At 33.5% G+C, this 18,471-nt stretch overlaps 1 protein-coding gene across 1 annotated transcript in view; it reads right to left on the bottom strand.

Annotated features, from left to right (window-relative positions):
- LOC140051749 (uncharacterized) overlaps positions 1 to 16,811 on the bottom strand; it is a 30,799-nt gene extending 13,988 nt beyond the window's left edge. The window contains exons 1-15 of the mRNA XM_072097049.1: positions 16,689 to 16,811; positions 16,321 to 16,404; positions 8,774 to 8,974; positions 7,855 to 8,091; positions 7,164 to 7,403; positions 6,487 to 6,735; positions 5,755 to 5,976; positions 5,294 to 5,524; positions 4,159 to 4,288; positions 3,658 to 3,788; positions 3,347 to 3,483; positions 2,830 to 2,923; positions 1,520 to 1,596; positions 1,047 to 1,181; positions 317 to 433 (exon numbers count right to left, since the gene is read on the bottom strand). Coding sequence (XP_071953150.1) covers positions 317 to 433; positions 1,047 to 1,181; positions 1,520 to 1,596; positions 2,830 to 2,923; positions 3,347 to 3,483; positions 3,658 to 3,788; positions 4,159 to 4,288; positions 5,294 to 5,524; positions 5,755 to 5,976; positions 6,487 to 6,735; positions 7,164 to 7,403; positions 7,855 to 8,091; positions 8,774 to 8,974; positions 16,321 to 16,404; positions 16,689 to 16,797 — 2,394 coding nt within the window. The 5' untranslated portion in view covers positions 16,798 to 16,811. The remainder of the gene's footprint in view (positions 1 to 316; positions 434 to 1,046; positions 1,182 to 1,519; positions 1,597 to 2,829; positions 2,924 to 3,346; positions 3,484 to 3,657; positions 3,789 to 4,158; positions 4,289 to 5,293; positions 5,525 to 5,754; positions 5,977 to 6,486; positions 6,736 to 7,163; positions 7,404 to 7,854; positions 8,092 to 8,773; positions 8,975 to 16,320; positions 16,405 to 16,688) is intronic.
- Positions 16,812 to 18,471: the final 1,660 nt, after the last annotated feature.

Raw genomic sequence — 18,471 nt, forward strand, 5'->3', positions numbered from 1 at the left:
GTAAGCCGGACTGCTATTGTATACCTTCATTATTATTATTAGTTTTTTTTTTTAACCCTTTTTAACTGGTGGTCACGACTTAAAGTTGTCCGCAACTTATTTTGACCTCCATCCGCACATTTTTGATTTTTTTTGGTTTATTGTAATTTTCTTATTTGCAATTTGTAATTTTTATCTTTTATTTTAAAATGTGTGGAGAAACTAATAAAACAAACAAAGAACTGGTACTATATAGAGTAATTTCCATACAGTTTTTTTTTTTTTAATTACCCTGGTTCATATTACTCTTATTTATAAGTAACCTGAAACATCTTACCTTCACTACTTTAAGTTTCCTTGTAAGATAAGATGTTTTGGAAGTTTCCTTCAAGAAAGAAACATTTAACTCTCCATATTTGTTTACGTTTTCTGGCCAGTATTGTGTGCATTTATTCTACAAATAAAATTATAAAAACTGACAATTATAAACACAAAAATTGAAATGTATGTCATTTCTATATTTCAGTAAAAAAGCATTTACTGTATTTAAAATCACATTCTGAATGTGGTAACAAATATAATAGTTTTTTTTTACTTTTTAAGATAATATATAAGTAATATATCATAAAACCTTGAAAAGAAGCCTATCTCAAAAAGAAGTGCCCTTTTTAGTTTGCATAAGAAATCTCGAAAAGAAGGCCATCTCGAAAATGTATTTGTGTTTTGAGGCCTATTTAAGAGTCCTATAACCCATGGGCTTCAATTCCCGTGTTACGGTAAACAATATAATTTGTTTGTAATAATCTGCTATTTAAGCAATAGAATTCATGTTCAAGTCTTAGTTGCTGCAGACTTTATTTATTAATTTATTGGTTCTCTCCTTTAAAACAACTCCATTAACAGGAACTCTCTTGAAATGAGATGTTCACAAACAATATCAATATGCAGGAGAATGCTTAATAGCTTCAATCTAATGACAAGATTTCATTGCAATTGATGCAGTGTAATTTCACTCTTTACTGATCTAGACAGAAAAAAATAAGTATGCAATAAGGTTAGAATAGTACCTTCCCATCCTCAACTAGGTTTGCTGTCATGATAACAACAGACACATTCTCCTGCCAAATCATTCTCCAGAAGTCCACAACGGTTGATTTATTTGGTCCTTGTGCCGCAATATATTCATTTTCCTTCACAAAGCCCTATCATTAAATGATTATGCAAAACACACATTTTTCCAACTAAATATCTATTAATTAATTTAATCTTAATAATGGAGAATGTATAGGCAAAACTGCCCATTTTAGGTACCACCCAAGTATTTTTCTTCTCAAAGCTATAGCTTATTTAAAAGCTTATAAAGATATAGATTTAATACACAGCAGGCACATGAGGCCGTGGAAGAACAAACACCGGATGGAGGAATTAGATTGTTGCACTTATGCAGAAAAGGATGAGCTCAGTCTGAGGAGACCTTTCTCTTTCATGATGATGATGAATACACTCAAACACCCAAAAATGTTTCATTGAATTGACATACCTTAATAAAGCAAGCATTGATGTAATCAGAATATGGATTGTCATATATCACATCAAGGACAACACGATGCTCATCATCTAAATAAGAAATATTTTTATTTTACATTCATAAAAATAATCTATATATAAATTTACGTAAGGACAAAATTCGGTAAATCGCGCGTTATTTCTAGAATGTTTACTCGATGGTATATACAGTTGGTTAGAATCTCGGTACTGATTTAAACCACCCGATGTAACCCTGTTTACTAATTAAATTGAGTTAGATAATTAGCTATTGACAATTAAAACGAATTTAGCTTGAATGATTTGCCCCTAATAGGGGTGTATTCCGACCGTAGTATACACTGTCTAATGGATGTCCTCTTAAAAAATACCTGCACACAATAATACGAGGATGCTTCGCATTTTCCTATCTCCTCCTACGATAATTGTTTTTAATAGCTGAAAACCGGTTGAACAGCTCGAGTACAGTATCATAATGTTGAAGACAGGCCGATTTTCTTTAAAAAAAACTATTTTGATAGATTTAATATACGTTTATACAAATGTATTGATTTGCGATGAATGGAACATTCCAATCTATCAGACACCCAGTTTGTAGGTAAATTCATGAGCCCTCCATGGTTTAACACAAGTAGGTAAATTTATGGGCCCTTTGAGAATGAACTTAAAACTGAGATATAGCATTGCAACACTTTGACAATATTGTAAATACTGTACGTAATAATCATTTTTGGTCGCCATTTGAATCAAAATTTTCTTACTGTAAATGTGGTTACTGTTTATTGTATTAATTAGTAATTATAAAAAATATAAACGTCGTAGTGGTGTATCGTTAGATGTACTTTACTATTTTAATCGACTATACAGGCACAGTTTTGTTTTTTGGACTCATTTTAAGACAAGTTTCTCCTTCGGAAGTAGGCCTAATTCTCAGTGTGCTAATTTTAGCTGACTACATAAATCATCGTGTCTATTTATTCGTTTCTGTAAACGACAATGTATTTATAGTCCTGCAGTACGTACATTTGAAATCGCCAGTTATGTTACGCTGAAATGACTGTATATTCGAGAACCATCTAGTTATTATAATTCATGATATTTGATTATCATTGTTAAGTTATATGTTGAATTTTTCACATTTTTAGTGTAAAGGCAGTGTTTTATTTCTCAAACAACTGACAATCATTGGAATATAACTGTCTAAATACATTTTCTATATGTTCTGCATAATTAATATATTCATCAAGAATCTCACAGGATAAAAATACAGAGGGCTAGAATTTTCCCAGAGTTGCAAAAACTTACATGGAATAACATTGCGATAACGATTCTTGATTGCATTATTTGATTCCAGACCAACAGACTTACGAGCATCGGTTTTAATACCTTCAGGAAGAGACTAAAAACAAAACCAAATTTTAAAGTTCTGCTAAATTCTTACACAATATCCTATTTTATACCAAACATCCATGACTTTATATTAAACAGGTCAAACACAATACAAATCAAAATCTATATTGGCAAAAATCCAATAGAAACTGTGCCAGTTATGAATATTATTTTTAGCAAATGCATTTTGACTGTGACACTTACTTGACTGTGGCAGTCTATAACTTCAGTATGTAGAGTAGGGTAAATTATAATATTAAAAATTAATGTTGGTGTTTCTAAAATAAATTCAATGTAATCTGTGCACACATCATTAACATTGGCTCTCATGTGAGCATACATTCATGCTAGTACGTTTTTTTATACAAACTGTGTGACATTTAAATTACTTCAGTGATTATTAACTAAAATTAGATTTCTTTCAATAGTTTACCTCCCATTCTTGCGTAAGTTGTTCATTTGCCTTCTTCTCCTCAATATACTCTGCTAGTTTGTGTATTGGTATCGCAGGTTGTATGAACTCTTGGATTACATATGGATCAGGATCAGGTGTATAGTTGGAATAATCCTCTGTAACAAAAACCATAAAACACATGATGCAATAATCTATTAGAAGTTTACAAGTTTACCTTATACCATGGTACCCATTGATTTACAACATGATACCTACACTGGGACATCCACCTACACTTATCCATTTGCTTCACCACAACATTGTTACATATTTATATGTATACAGTTTACCTTGATTGTTAGTGGCCCCTAGAGCAAGTAGCTCATTATTGGTCTGCTCAGGTTCCTTGCCAGATCTTAGCCCATTTGGTGCTGACATGGGGATAACTCCTGGTCTCTTTAAGATCTGTCTTTTTGCTCGTCTATGTACAAAAAGTTTAGTGACAATTAATCTTCCACAATTGTTGGAAACATAGTTTATACAGAGTTACAGTAAGAATTTACTTAGAAATGATGCATTGGTGTACAGATGTAATTTCAATGTATGATAAAGTTTAAAAACAAGGAAGATTTGAATTTTTAAAACCAAAGATTTTAATTGAATATTCAACACTTCAATTCAACACTATTTTATATTTTTTAACATGGGTATTGTGGACATGGACATTTCTACACATACAAACATACTTATGTGGTGTTAAGAAATGTATGAGTCAAGAAAATAAATTTTTTAAAAAGCAGCGTTTCTGTATAATCTAATTAAAGAAATATGTTTTGATGGAATTTACTTACATTTTCCATGCCAGTACAACAGCAAAAACCAAGAGAAGAAGAACAGCAATCAGAACAATTACAATTACTGTTGTATCAATACCACCACCACCATCATCATCATCTGTATTTGGAGAATTATCTGTAGCCTCTACAAAATGAATTCTTATTTATTTCTACTTCTACTGTAATAAACTACTGTATAAGCTTACTCTGTCAAACAAATAGATATTAAAAATTGAAGGGGGATGGGAGGTACAGAGAATAATTATAATTAATAGCAATGTGATTTTTTTTAGAAAACGTGTATTTGCATTTAAGGTAATGAGATCCAAAGTTTGGGACCTATTGCTGAGAATAGTAACAGTTTTATGATGGGGTATGTAAATATCAAATCTATTTTGTGTGTTCTGATTGTGTATTGAGTGATTACATTTGTCAGGGTAGAAGAGAATTTAAGGAAGCATAAAGCAACAATCATTGTTGAACAGAGTTAATGTTTGAGGACATTAAGTTTGGCAAAAGGCAAGATGAATGAGAGAGTGCGAGATATTATATATTATCCTGATAAGCTTTTTAAAAATAATCTTGTTTGTTTAGGATGGAAATGTAAAGTGATACCCAAAACAATGTTGCAGTTGCTCAGATAAGGAACAATAAAGTATAAATAGTATAATTATAAAGAAAATATGAAGACAATCTAAAAATGATACTAAAACTCTTGCAAACTTTACTTTAAATATCAAGAATGTGTTTTTTCCAGAATAAAGAATGATATAATTAGAAATAAAGTTGATTGTTCTGTTTTTTTTTATGGTTGGGATTGTTAATTTACATTATAAAATAAACACTAATTGTTACAAAACAAATCCTTTATATTTTAAGACCTAGTATTTTGGATCATGATGAAGGGCTAGTGTTTTCCAAACGCTCTACTAATTTTTCTGGCTGTTTTAATTTATCATTTTGATTTAGCTTTTTGCTTTTTTTGTATCTCCATTGAGATCCAGCCACTGATACCCACAGCATTGTCATTTTTTCAGTAATTTGCCTTTGGATTTATATATATATATAAATATTTTGTATATACTGTAATAATTAAACAAAATAAAATAAAAAATGTGTTTTAGCAGCTAGATGTAATGTAAAAGATTACCTTTGACAGTAACTGTAAATACGCAGCTGCCCACATTATTAACGGTATCCATAGCAGTACAAGTAACATTAGTTGAACCAATATTAAATGATGAACCAGAAGGTGGAGTACAAGTAGCTGACAGATCAGTATCAGCATTGTCACTGACTGTGGGGTCATCCCAGGTCACTAGTGTGCCTGTATCTTCTTCAACATATTCAACAGGACAGCTTACAGTCGGACTATCATTATCTAAAATAAATATCAGGGCCGTAGCTACCAGTAAGGTAGTGTGTGAAGACACACTATTTATAAATCTCTTTACTATTCCCAAATAAAAATATCACTCAAAATGCATTTTAAAAATGTTTTACCATAAATAACATCCCCTTTCAGTCAGGAGGTGCTTGCTTGTTTCCCTCTCCCAACTGGACTGTATGAAATGTCTTTGTTTTCTAAATTTTTGTTTCTAATAAACTTACCATTGACAGTAACTTTAAACACACAGATTCCTGTATTACCAGCAGTATCCATTGCATTACAAGTAACATCAGTTGAACCAATATTAAATAATGAACCAGAAGGTGGATTACAAGTAGCTGACAGACCAGTATCAACATTGTCAATGACTATAGGATCATCCCAGGTAACAGACGGTTCACCTGTTTCAATGTCTGGGCAGGTCAAAATGGGAACACCAACATCTACAAAAAAGTGAACTCCAGTGGTTTATAAACCACTTTCATACAATACCTTGTGAAATTATAATCAATCTTTGCCTTGATATAATGTCTCTAAATTTATTAAAACTGGAAGTCTCTTGTTTGCTACTTTTGATTTTTCTTCAGTTACCCCATTCCACATATAAAACAATTGTTTTTAAATGCCCACTGTTATTTAGAGCTTTTACTGTGCAATAGTATACAAATATTGGCTGGGATGAGGGGCATGGTTCATAGTCCGCTTTACTGTAGCTGCACGTTTAAACTGGTTGTTTTATATGTAGGCCTTGCGCACCTAGATCGATTAAATCCAGAAATGTGCAATCTAGAAAAGGTTATACCCAGACATGGGGATAGAATTTACCATTTTTTATCAACCAATCTAATGCTGTGAATATAAAAATTAATAAAGCATATCATGTGATACTAAATTAAACCAATCAGATAGTAAGGATTTTGTTAAAACTTTGGATGCAGTGTTTAATTACTTACCATTGACTGTAACTGAAAAATCACAACTTCCTGTATTACCAGCAGTATCAGTAGCATAGCAAGTACCAACCCTTGAACCAATATTAAATGATGAACCAGAAAGTGGATTACAAGTAGCTGATAGATCAGGATCAACATTGTCACTGACTGTGGGGTCATCCCAGGTCACTGTAGCTTGGTTTGATGTTGATATACTCCTAATAATGTTTCCAGGACATTCAACATTTGGTCTTTCTTCATCTATAACAACTGTAATATTTCAATAATATGTATTAAAATATAAAGACAATAAAAATATAATAAATAAATAAATTAAAGAAAAAGGACATAAAAATCAAGCATATTTAAGTAATATCATACAATACTCGAGTAAAATAATGAAATTACTCAAGTAAAATAATGAAATTTTACTGGATAATTGAAGGTTCACCCAATTGTGTCATTATGATCTGTATGTACAATTTGAACTATTAGTAGTACAGTAAAAAACAGAGAAATTAGTGTTTCATTAAACTTACTATTGACAGAGTCTGTAACTGTGAATGTGCACACTCCAATATTACCAGCAGTTAAAAAAGTCTAAAACATCATAGTTTACAAACAAAACTAACAAGTTGTACATAGTAAACATGCATACAAGGAGAAGAAGAGAAATACTGTATTTGTTTCATACTTACCATTGACAGTAACTGTAAATACACAGATTCCTGTATTACTAGCAGTATCAGTAGCATAGCAAGTAACATCAGTTGAACCAATATTAAATGATGAACCAGAAGATGGAATACAAGCAGCGGATAGATCAGTATCAACATTGTCACTCACTGTGGGGTCATTCCAGGTCACTGTAACTTGACTAAAGGTTGATATGCTTCTAGCAATGTTGTCAGGACATTCAACAATGGGTTTTTCTGCATCTAGAAAAATATCAAAATGTATTTCAAATTATAAAATATGAGTATGCAAAATTAATTAATATTATAATACCTAGTGCTTAATATAAGTTGATTGAATGACATTGGGGCAAGATCCATGAAAGATATATTTTAAAGTATTTGTGCCATCTGAAGTTATTCTGTAAAACTACTGTAAAGCACTATTTAATATTTTTGTTTCAAAATGTGATAATAAAGATTATACTGAATTAACCTCTTCATATCTTCATTAACATTCATTACTGTTTGGAATGACTGCCAACACAGTAAATTAAATAGACAACATGATGTTAGAATTTATAATTTGACATTGGCAAGTGCAGTATTTCTTATATATAATTGTAAAAGTACACCGTAACATGCAGTAACAAACATAATTAGGATAAATTGTACTTGTACAATTAAAATTATTTCAAACTATTTAATGACATACCTAAAATAACATCAAAACTACAGGATCTAGTATTACCATGGCTATCAGTTGCAGTACATGTTACCATAGTAGAGCCTGGAGGAAATGATGAATCAGATGGTGGAGTACAAATGGCAACAAGGCCAGTGTCAACATCATCAGTTACTATTGGTGCATCCCAATCTAAAGTTAGCGGTGATGATGTTTTTAATATTTTATCAGCAGGACAGGTTACAACTGGTACTTTACTTATATGAACTAATAATGAAAAAAAGCCAAAATAATTATAATAAAAGGCATTGAAAACCATTTATATTATAGAATTTAAATGCTACTGTAAGCATACTCATCAATAATTACTAACTTATAGTAATCTAATTCGATCTTTCGCAAATTATGAGCTGTGGCCCAAAATCGAGCCATGAATAATCTTTGGACACAGGACGGCTTGAGAAATTGAAAAACAAACAACAAATTATTGTAGTAAGTGCCTTTATTTTACAGCAATACACAGCTTACAAGGGAGCAGTGTCAAGATGATGAATGGTCATATTTATTTGTATATTCATCTTCAAATTGAGAAAATTCAGATTAGGTCTTCTACAGACACAATTTTGGTCAATGTGGCCAACACTAACATTTTTGGAAGCTTTAACAGCATAATTTTTGTGTATATATACATTGCAAAACGTTAATTAAATTAATGAATCAACTGACACTCACATGATGATATGGAAAACAAAATTACATGCATTCCTCGTGTAAAATCCATTTTATAATGAATACTGTAAAATCCTAATAACACATCAGTGTTTTTTTAGGACTCTTTGATTGAGTTTTTTTTCCGATATTTTGGGAATCTAAAGAACTCGCTTAAAGTCAACATGAAGGTGGTACTGTATGTTAATCCTAACAATGAATCAATGTAAATGTTAATTACCTCCATAAACATCAACTTCACAAACAGTGATCTCATTATTATTACTTTTGTATAAAGAAACATAACGTCCAATCAAAGATGGATTGCAGTCTACCAAGTGATGACCAGATGTTTGGGAAGGGATAGATCCACAGATGTTAGTGGAAGTCAAGAGTAAACTAGTATCAATATCAACACGGATCTCAATGCCAGTAAGTGTTCCTGGAATTTAAAAAAAGAAAAAACATTATCTAAAAAATCCCTTGCAGGTAATTCAAAATGTTAGCTTAATACTTTGATATGGGTGTATGAAAGGATGCTCTACATCCCACTATCTGATTGACATGCTCAACCTTCTTTATAAAGGAACTGACAAGCCGCGCAAAACAGGACGCTTGGTTATAACAGATTTCGCTAAAGCATTTGATGTTGTTGACCATACAGTTGCAGCAAGTGATAGTGCCAAATCCTTGATTGTTGATTGGATATGTAACTTTTTCTCTGGAAGGCGCCAAAGAGTCAAGTACCAATCGACTTTGTCAGACTGGAAAACCTTATCCCGTGGTGTGCCACAAGGTACTAAGCTTGGAGAAATTGTGTTCCGTGCCGCCATCAACGATGCTGTGAAAGAAGCAATCTGTAAAAAGTGGAAGTTCGTTGATGATCTTTCACTGGGCGAGGTAGTTAACTCTAATGCAACGTCTACACTACAACATGATGTTGATGATTTGGTCGAATGGGCAACCATGAACAAATTTCAATTGAACCCATCAAAATGCAAACAACTTAAATTTTGTTTCATGAAGTCGCCACCCTATATGACACCTATCAACATAAATGGCCGTGAATTAGAAACAGTTAACTATGCAAAAATACTCGGTGTTTACATCCAGGATGATTTAAAATGTTATGTCCAGGTTGACCATATCCTTAGTAATGGAGGAAGACGTCTACACATGCTTAGCCTTTTAAAACAGTTTGGGATTCCTTTTGAAGACCTTGTCCAAGTTTACACCACATATGTTAGACCAATTTTCGAGTATGCAATACCAGTATGGCACTCTAGTCTTACTGTTGCGCAGACAAATGCCATAGAGTCCATGCAAAAACGTGCATGTAAGATAATGTTGGGTAAAGATTACTAAGACTACAACACTTCCCTTAAAATTTTGAAAATCAAACGACTAGATGAACGCCGCGAAAATATATGTCGTAAATTTGCTTCAGATTGTATTACGTCTAATAAATTTAAAATGGACCTGAAATGGATTTTCGATTTTTTTCATTTTAGAATGATGTTTTGGGGGCTATTAGGTGTTGCTAGAATGTATATTGTTACAAAATATAAATTGGCCCTTTTGGGGAAAGCCCCATTTGAAAATCAAAAAAATTCGCGGGTGACGTCACTTTGCGAATATATTCCTATCCCTCCAATGGACAATTTGCAGTTTTTTGGCTATAACTCTTGAAATCTATGGAGTATTTTCTAAAAAATGCTTGTGCATTTGCAGAAACGTATTTAGAATTTTTTTAGATAAAATTATTACCGTATAAACGGTTATTCATCGAGTAAATGACGATTTAAAATCTTAAAATCAACGGGTTTTTTCTGGCAATACCGAAGTTGGCCTGGCAACGTTGTCCGGGATACAGCTCCGTGCGCAATGATGCGTATCCATATTTTCCGTTCGTCGTGTATTTTGTATCGTTCGTAATTTATACTGCTAAAATGTGATAGTTTCTTTAGTTTTTAGTTTAGCGGAATTAAATTAGTAATATGAGATGATAATTTATTTGTCACGAATCAGGCAGTTCGAAAACGAATTTTATTCATATTTTACTTTGGCTTGACAATGAGCGCAGCAAGTTGTTGATATCGCTTTGGTCCTTGGATGCACATGAAACGGAGCCTCGCCGCATGATGTGGGTGGTGGATCGACTCCGCGCACTGGATTGGGGGCCTAGCTAGGCCTAGCTAGTAAAGGTTTGGGAGGTAGGCCTTCTAAATTCGGGTTTTAGAACAAACGAAGTACATTTTAGGGACCTATATTTCAACAACATTAGATATTGAATAAATTAGTATTAGTGTCAACGCTTCGCGTATCTTTCCAGGCCGTCGATCATTCACTGACTATCGGGCGGCATACACGCTCTCGATATCATCGTGTGTATATGTGACGTCGTGAATATAGAGGCTTCCGACGGCCGTTGAAATAGAATATTGCAATGGCATGAGTAATTTTCGCTAATTTACCATGGTATCTTAAAATTTCGTTTTTACTCAAAATACTATATATTTTGTTTTTATTTGTATGGGTTTGTGTTAATTTGATACATTTAAATAACATGTGTGAATTTCTTGAAAATCGAAATTCCATTTCAGGTCCATTTTAAGGATTGGTTTATTAGAAACCTTGAGCTTTCTGTTAGACTTAGGAAAAGAAAAGAATTTGTTGAGCCCCTATGTAAAACAAACTGATACTATAATAGCCCTATGCTTTATCTTACATGCCTCCTTAATGAGAGACAGACTTTAATTCAGTAAAACTAAAGAAATTTTGTGAAGATGTATTTAATAAATTTAACATAATATCTGAATATGTACAAATAAATATAATATTACTGTAAATCACTTTTAATAGGGAGTTTCCGCAACCTCACGAATACGATAACGAAAACGGATACGTCACACATTTGTGAAACTTTTGAGCTGATCCCCATTTCCTATTCGTAAAGCGTATTCGTGTTGACGAATATCACCAGTCATATTCGTAACTACAAAACGAGTATAGTTTTTGATCTATTTTGCACATTTTGCATTTGAATCAGGAATGATTCATGATTATAATATAATTATACTTTTATTGAAAGTAATTTTTACTAAAGTAATTTACTAAAATGCCAGGTCAATTTTGATAAATAGCAGTTTTTAAAGTCCTCGCTCGCTTTGATGTTACGCTAGGCCTAGGCAGCCAAGCACCAAGCAACACGTACCTGCGCTTTGCTCAAATTTACCGCAGTCATATTTTGACGGCGCCCTCAATATTTCGTTGCCATGCGAAACAGATTTTTACTGGCTTACGAAAAAGGAATACGTGTGCGTGACGTATCCGTTTTCGTTATTGTATTCGTAAGATTGCGAAACCTCCCTATTAACTCCATAATTTCCACATTTTCTAATTATATCAAATTTCATAATCTTGTAAATAAATTATCAATTTCCTTATTTCCCTTACTTATTTAATTGAATTTTTAAATTTGTAGATAAATTTTAGCTAAATTTGCAATATGATTCCACTTTTATTGTTCTTTGATTTGTACGTGTACTTTTTATACTGTTTTATGCCTGTTTGAAATGTTTTTATATTTGTAAGTATCATGTAATTCAGCCATTTGCGATTTTGATGCAATAAAATGAAATGAAAATATGAAACACTTACTCAAAACTAATTATTGTGAATTTTAATGGATGGTGAATTGAGATTTCAAAATTAATATTCACATTAAAACTTCAGAGAGAATGGTATTTTTAAGAATTCCTATAATGAATCAGAATGACATGAACGGCAAAGGAAAACCTGTTTTTACAGTATTTAGTATTTCCAATATTTTACAATGAAATATGTCGCTTTTTGTCACCAAAGTTTGACAACATATGAATGTACATACTGGAACATACATTGGAAATTTCAGAAATCTCAGGTAAAGGTCATATGTATGCTGTATTACAATATGGAACTTGAGCCTTGTGGATAAGTGGTTGCTGTTGGCATGTTGGAAGTCTGTCAACAGGGTATTGTTTTTGTTTTTAGATAATTGTGCTTAAAGACCTGAAGAACACAGCCTTGCAACATTAAAACAACAGGGTCATACCATCACAGGATATCTAGATGATATGTTAATAATTGCAAAGACAGAAACAAAGCTTAATCAATCCTTAGAGACAGTAATCGCTTTATTGTCAAAATTGGGTTTTATTACTATTTGGAAAAAATCAATAACACATCCATGCCACAGAATACAACATTTAGGCTTTATTATTGATTCAATAAAGCATGAAGGTTACATTAGTCAAAGAAAAAGAAGACAACATAAACGTTTATGTTTAGATACTCTTAACAAAAAAAGAGGATACCATTAGAGGGGTAGCAAAAGTCATCGGAAGTGTTGTGGCAAGCTTTCCAGCAGTAAATATGGGGCCTTTGCATTAAAAAGACATTTTTGTAATTACCGAAAGTTGGTTGAAAGGTGATGCAAGTGACAACCACTTTATTGCGGACGTGAGTAACACCCTCCCAAATTTCGTGGTGTCACATGAGCCACGCCCTACAGGTGGACGCGGAGGTGGAATATGCATCATTTCGCACCGTGGACTCCAAATAACACCAAATGTTTCAACAAGTTTCCGGTCTTTCGAACATATGGATATCAAGATCACTTCCAATTCATCTGTAATTAACTTGATTTCAATTTACAGACCACCACCATCGACCAAAAACAAACTTACCTTTGACTTGTTCATCACTGAATTCTCATCACTTCTTGAATCAGTCTCTTGCACCAAAAACCTTCTGATAGTTGGTGATTTCAATATTCACACAGATGACCTCTTGGACAACAACACCAAGCGATTTGATGAACTGCTTTACACGAGTTGTCTTCATCAACACGTCCAAGGCCCCACTCACGTTAGCGGGCACACACTGGACCTTCTAATCTCTCGAAAAAACGACAACATAATAAAACAAACCACTGTCAAACAAGGACTACCATCCGACCATATGGCTGTCATCAGCTTTGTGGATTTATCACATCCTAAACAACCAACGCGGACAACCTCTTACCGCAAACTTCGTAACATTGATCTAAATTGTTTTGTGGAAGATATAATGAATTCCCCGCTCGTCTGCGCACCGGAAGATAATGTCTCCGATCTCGCTGACCAATACAATAATGTATTGCAGTACATCCTTGACCAACATGCTCCGTTAACAACTAAACTGGTCACCATTAGACCACGGGCACCATGGTACACGAATGAACTCCGTGAAGCGAAGTGCGTCAAACGGAGATCAGAACGCAGAATGTTGAAATCTGGTTTGGATATCGACAAACAGAGGTACAAGTTGGAATGCAAAGCATATAAAGATATGCTAGATCTAGCAAAATGCAATTATCATCGCAATGAAATCGCTAATGCGGATGACAAGAACCTTTTCCGCATCATAAGTAAACTGTACTCGGTCGATTCTTCTCCTGTTCTGCCAAAACACACATCTTCAATGGATCTCGCAAACCAGTTTGGCTGTTTCTTTAATGAAAAGATTCTGAAAATTTGCAAGAAACTTAACTCCATAAACACTCCACTAATAACTGTCAACGTCGACGAGTCATGTAATAGTAGTTTCGCTGAATTTGAGCAAATATCAGAAGATACGGTACGCAAAGTCATCGCTGAAAGCGCATCTAAGTCCAGTAGACTTGACCCAATTCCAACACGGTTACTAAAAAACTGCATTGACGCTCTACTACCGCATATCACTAAAATCGTCAACATGTCGCTGTCATCAGGTACTGTACCATCTGCATTTAAATTGTCCCTCGTTATGCCACTGTTGAAAAAGCAAAATCTCGACTCCAACGTCCTACAAAATTATAGACCAATAGCAAATCTTCCCTTCCTTTTCAAAGTCTTGGAAAGAATTGCAACTGCTCAGATAAAAGCATATATGGATGAACATTTCCTGTTTTCAAAAGTCCAATCAGCCTACCGCCGCTTCCACTCAACTGAAACCGCTTTATTACGTGTTACAAACGATCTACTACTTGCTTTAGACAAAGGTAATGAAGCGGTACTTATTCTACTCGACTACTCCGCAGCATTTGACACTATCAATCATGATTTATTATTTCAACGTCTTCATAAAAGATACGGCATAAGCGGAACCGCATTGAAATGGTTTATTTCATATTTTGAGAATCGTAGACAAGCAATCATTGTGGGTGATTCGATGTCTGATGAGTTCGCTCTACCCTGGGGTGTACCACAGGGATCCGTAAAAGGTCCACTCGATTTCATCTTATACACTGGACCACTCAGCAACATCATTGATTCCCACCCGGAAGTTCGTCATATGATCTATGCAGATGACACTCAACTATATTTAATCATGAAACCTACACATCACTCTGAATCTGTTAACAGCCTTGAATCATGCATTGCAGATGTTCGCTCATGGGCCATTCAAAATAAACTCATGCTCAACGACTCCAAGACTGAAATGATCCATTTTCATTCAAAGTTCCGTGAGGCATCATCATTTCCTTTGGTCCATATCGGAGATACTAGTGTCTCTACCTCCAGCTCAGCCAGAAATCTAGGCGTCCAACTAGACAACAGCCTCGGTTTAAAAGAACACATTCGTAATGTTTGCCGTGGTGCTTCCTTTGGAATTTACCAGATCGGCCAGATTCGTAAGTACCTTGACAAAACATCAACTGAACGTCTTGTTCATGCTTTTGTTTCATCTCGTCTGGACTGTAATAACTCGCTTCTGTACGGCCTACCAACTTCTTATCTGTCTCCTCTTCAACGAATCCAAAATTCCGCCGCAAGACTTATCACTGGCACTAAACGACATGAACATATTTCTCCCGTTTTACGTGACTTACACTGGTTGCCTGTTGATCAGCGCATTCGTTTTAAAATCCTGTTGCTGACATATAAGGCCATCAACGGATGTGCTCCAGCCTACATATGTGACATCATTACTCCGTCAACCAACTCTTCGCTTCGTTCATCCAGCAGACTTCTTCTAAAACCTGGACCCCGTTCCAGAACTCGGTTTTACGGTGATCGTGCTTTCGCTGTCGCAGCCCCAAAACTCTGGAACACTCTACCACTCGAAATACGCTCATCAAAATCTGTTATCACATTTAAAACTAAACTCAAAACTCATCTCTTCAGAGAAGCATAATCGCACGCTACTACTTGCACTGATCTTGGAAAACACAGCGCTTTGAAACCTTTGTCTCTTGCGCTTTATAAATGTTATTTATTATTATTATTATTAAAAGAAACAAGGGCAATTTTGATGCTATGATGTGTATCACAAACAATTTGAGGAAGGAATTAAGCTGGTGGACAACAGAAATTAATACCCAATGGAAAAATATAATTGAGTTCCCCTAAATATTATAATCTCATTGGACAACTCAAATGAAGGCTGGGGTGGTGCATTAGGAAGTGAGAAAGTTGGGGGGAGATGGCTTGAGGTAGAAAAGGCATGGCATATAGCCATCTGGAATTACAAGGAGCTTTCCTAGTTTTAAAGAGAGGATTAAAGATAAAAGAGTTGGAATTTGGCTAGATAACACTACTAACGTTGGAGTATTGTTTTGGAATTTTATAAACATAATCTCTTGATTGTCTTTCAACTCTAAGCATAAGTATAAGCATTATATAGGTTCCAAACGTCAGTGACAGTCATCTGTATGCAAAGGCAATTTTGTTTTTAAGAGTCATGGTACCTTGATAAGAAGCCTTATAAATAATAGTGTACTATTACCTTCATATCCAGTTGCTGGGTATACATTAACATAGTCAATGCTGTATGTATCTCCTAAATCAACATACCAATAAGCATTTTCACCTGCAGAATATAAACAACAACATTTTAATTTATATTGTTGTTGAAAAATCCCAAAAAACTAGTAATATTTATTCAATAAAAAGTAAATGAAATAGAGTATGGTAATAATTACTTAATTAGTACATATACATTTAGGATACTAAAAAACTACTAAAGAAAAATGTTGTTGGATTGTATATATTTTCTAAATTGTTAATTTAAGTTTAGGGCGACAAATATTGGTAGGCAAATTTAAATTTGTGAAAAAAAGAATAAATTATATTAAATTGATATAATAATCTTACCAACAGTACGTGAACATGAACCACTGGTAAAGTCCATATCAGTGTTATCATCAACAGCTAAACCAGCATTATATACACCACCCGATGTATCTGTACTCTGGTAAGCCATCTTGCCAGTTGATAAAACAGCTGAAGAGAAAACAAAAATTACAATATTAACCACCTTCACCACCACAAACTGGGTTTTGAGTCCAAAAAGTGAAAATTGTGATCTAGATTCAATCCAAATTAAATGGAATATAAGTAACATAAATTTCCCAATCTCTCTCTCTTGCACTCCCACTATCTTATATTAATCAACATTTACCAACATTTAGATGTGCCTAAATCATATGTAAGATGTTTGTATATAGATTTTTCTAGTGCTTTTAATACCGTTGAACCTGGTTCATTAGTACGCAAACTTAAAGAAATGAACGTAAACGACACATTGACTTCATGGATATATAATTTCTTAACAAAAAGGTTCCAGTATGTTAAACTAAACGGTATTTTATCTGATAAAAGAACTGTTAGCATTGGCACGCCACAAGGGTCTGTTATCTCCCCAATGTTGTTTTCACTGTTCACCAGCAGTTTCAGAGCCAATTCAAATGAATGTTGTATAGTAAAATATGCAGATGACACAGTCATCACTGGATACATTACTGGCAATGATGAAACAAGCTATAGACAACTAGGATTTGATTTTTATCACTGGTGCTGCAATAACAACCTGAAACTAAACATAAAGAAAACAAAAGAAATGCAAATTGATTTTAGGAAAATTAAAGAACCCTTAGAACCTCTGATTATAAATGAAAATGAGATTGAAGTAGTAAATGAGTACAAATATCTGGGTTGTATAATTGACAATAAGCTAAATTGGATAAATAATGTAAATAAAGCCACATGCAAAGCCAACCAAAGGATGTTTATTTTAAGAAAAATGAAGTACCTACAAATTGACAAAACTATACTTAAATTGTTTTATAACTCTGTAATTCTCAGTGTAATACTTTTTTGTAATGTTTGTTTTTATGGTAATACAATGCAAAAAGATAAAATTAAACTTAATCGAATAGGAAATAGAGCAATTAGACTAGTAGGAGAGCACTTACCTGATGTTGAATCCTTGTATAAAGAAAATGTGTTAAAAAAAGTAAAAAGTATCATTGATGATGAAACACATCCTCTTCACAAACAATTTGCTCTCATGAATTCTGGCATAAGACTACGTGCACTTAATACCAAAACAAAACGGTTTAGGTGCTCGTTTGTACCTAATGCTATACACTTATATAACTCCAGAGTACAAAGGTAAAATGTAATTGTAACCGATAATTTTTATCTAATTTTAACAATTTTTAGCCTCTTAACTTTTTGTGTGTGTTTTTGTAAATTGTATTTTATATTTTTGTATTTTGCCAGTTTTCAAATCACATTTCTGTTTTTTAAATGGACAATAAAGTATATATGACTATGACTATGACTATGACTAATCTGCCTCAAACTCAGACAGGGATACAAGGTACAGTATGAATAGATACGAGTAGGGCAGAATTAGTCAATTTGATTATTTTTTTATTAAAATTAAGCAAATCGGTCCAAATAAATAGATTGTAAATAATTGAACTTAAGACAGTAAAACATCTTTTTTTATCGCTGTTGTTAGAGCGGAATGCAATTGATTGGTCAATTAAAAATTGCTCAAACATGCACATTTTAAAAATTCATGGTATAAAGATTTGACTGGTTGTAGTGGTGATTTGGTACGTATTGCGGCTAGATATCATTGAGTACA

Source organism: Antedon mediterranea, chromosome 6 (assembly GCF_964355755.1).
Source record: "Antedon mediterranea chromosome 6, ecAntMedi1.1, whole genome shotgun sequence".
Taxonomy (NCBI): Eukaryota; Metazoa; Echinodermata; class Crinoidea; order Comatulida; family Antedonidae; genus Antedon; species Antedon mediterranea.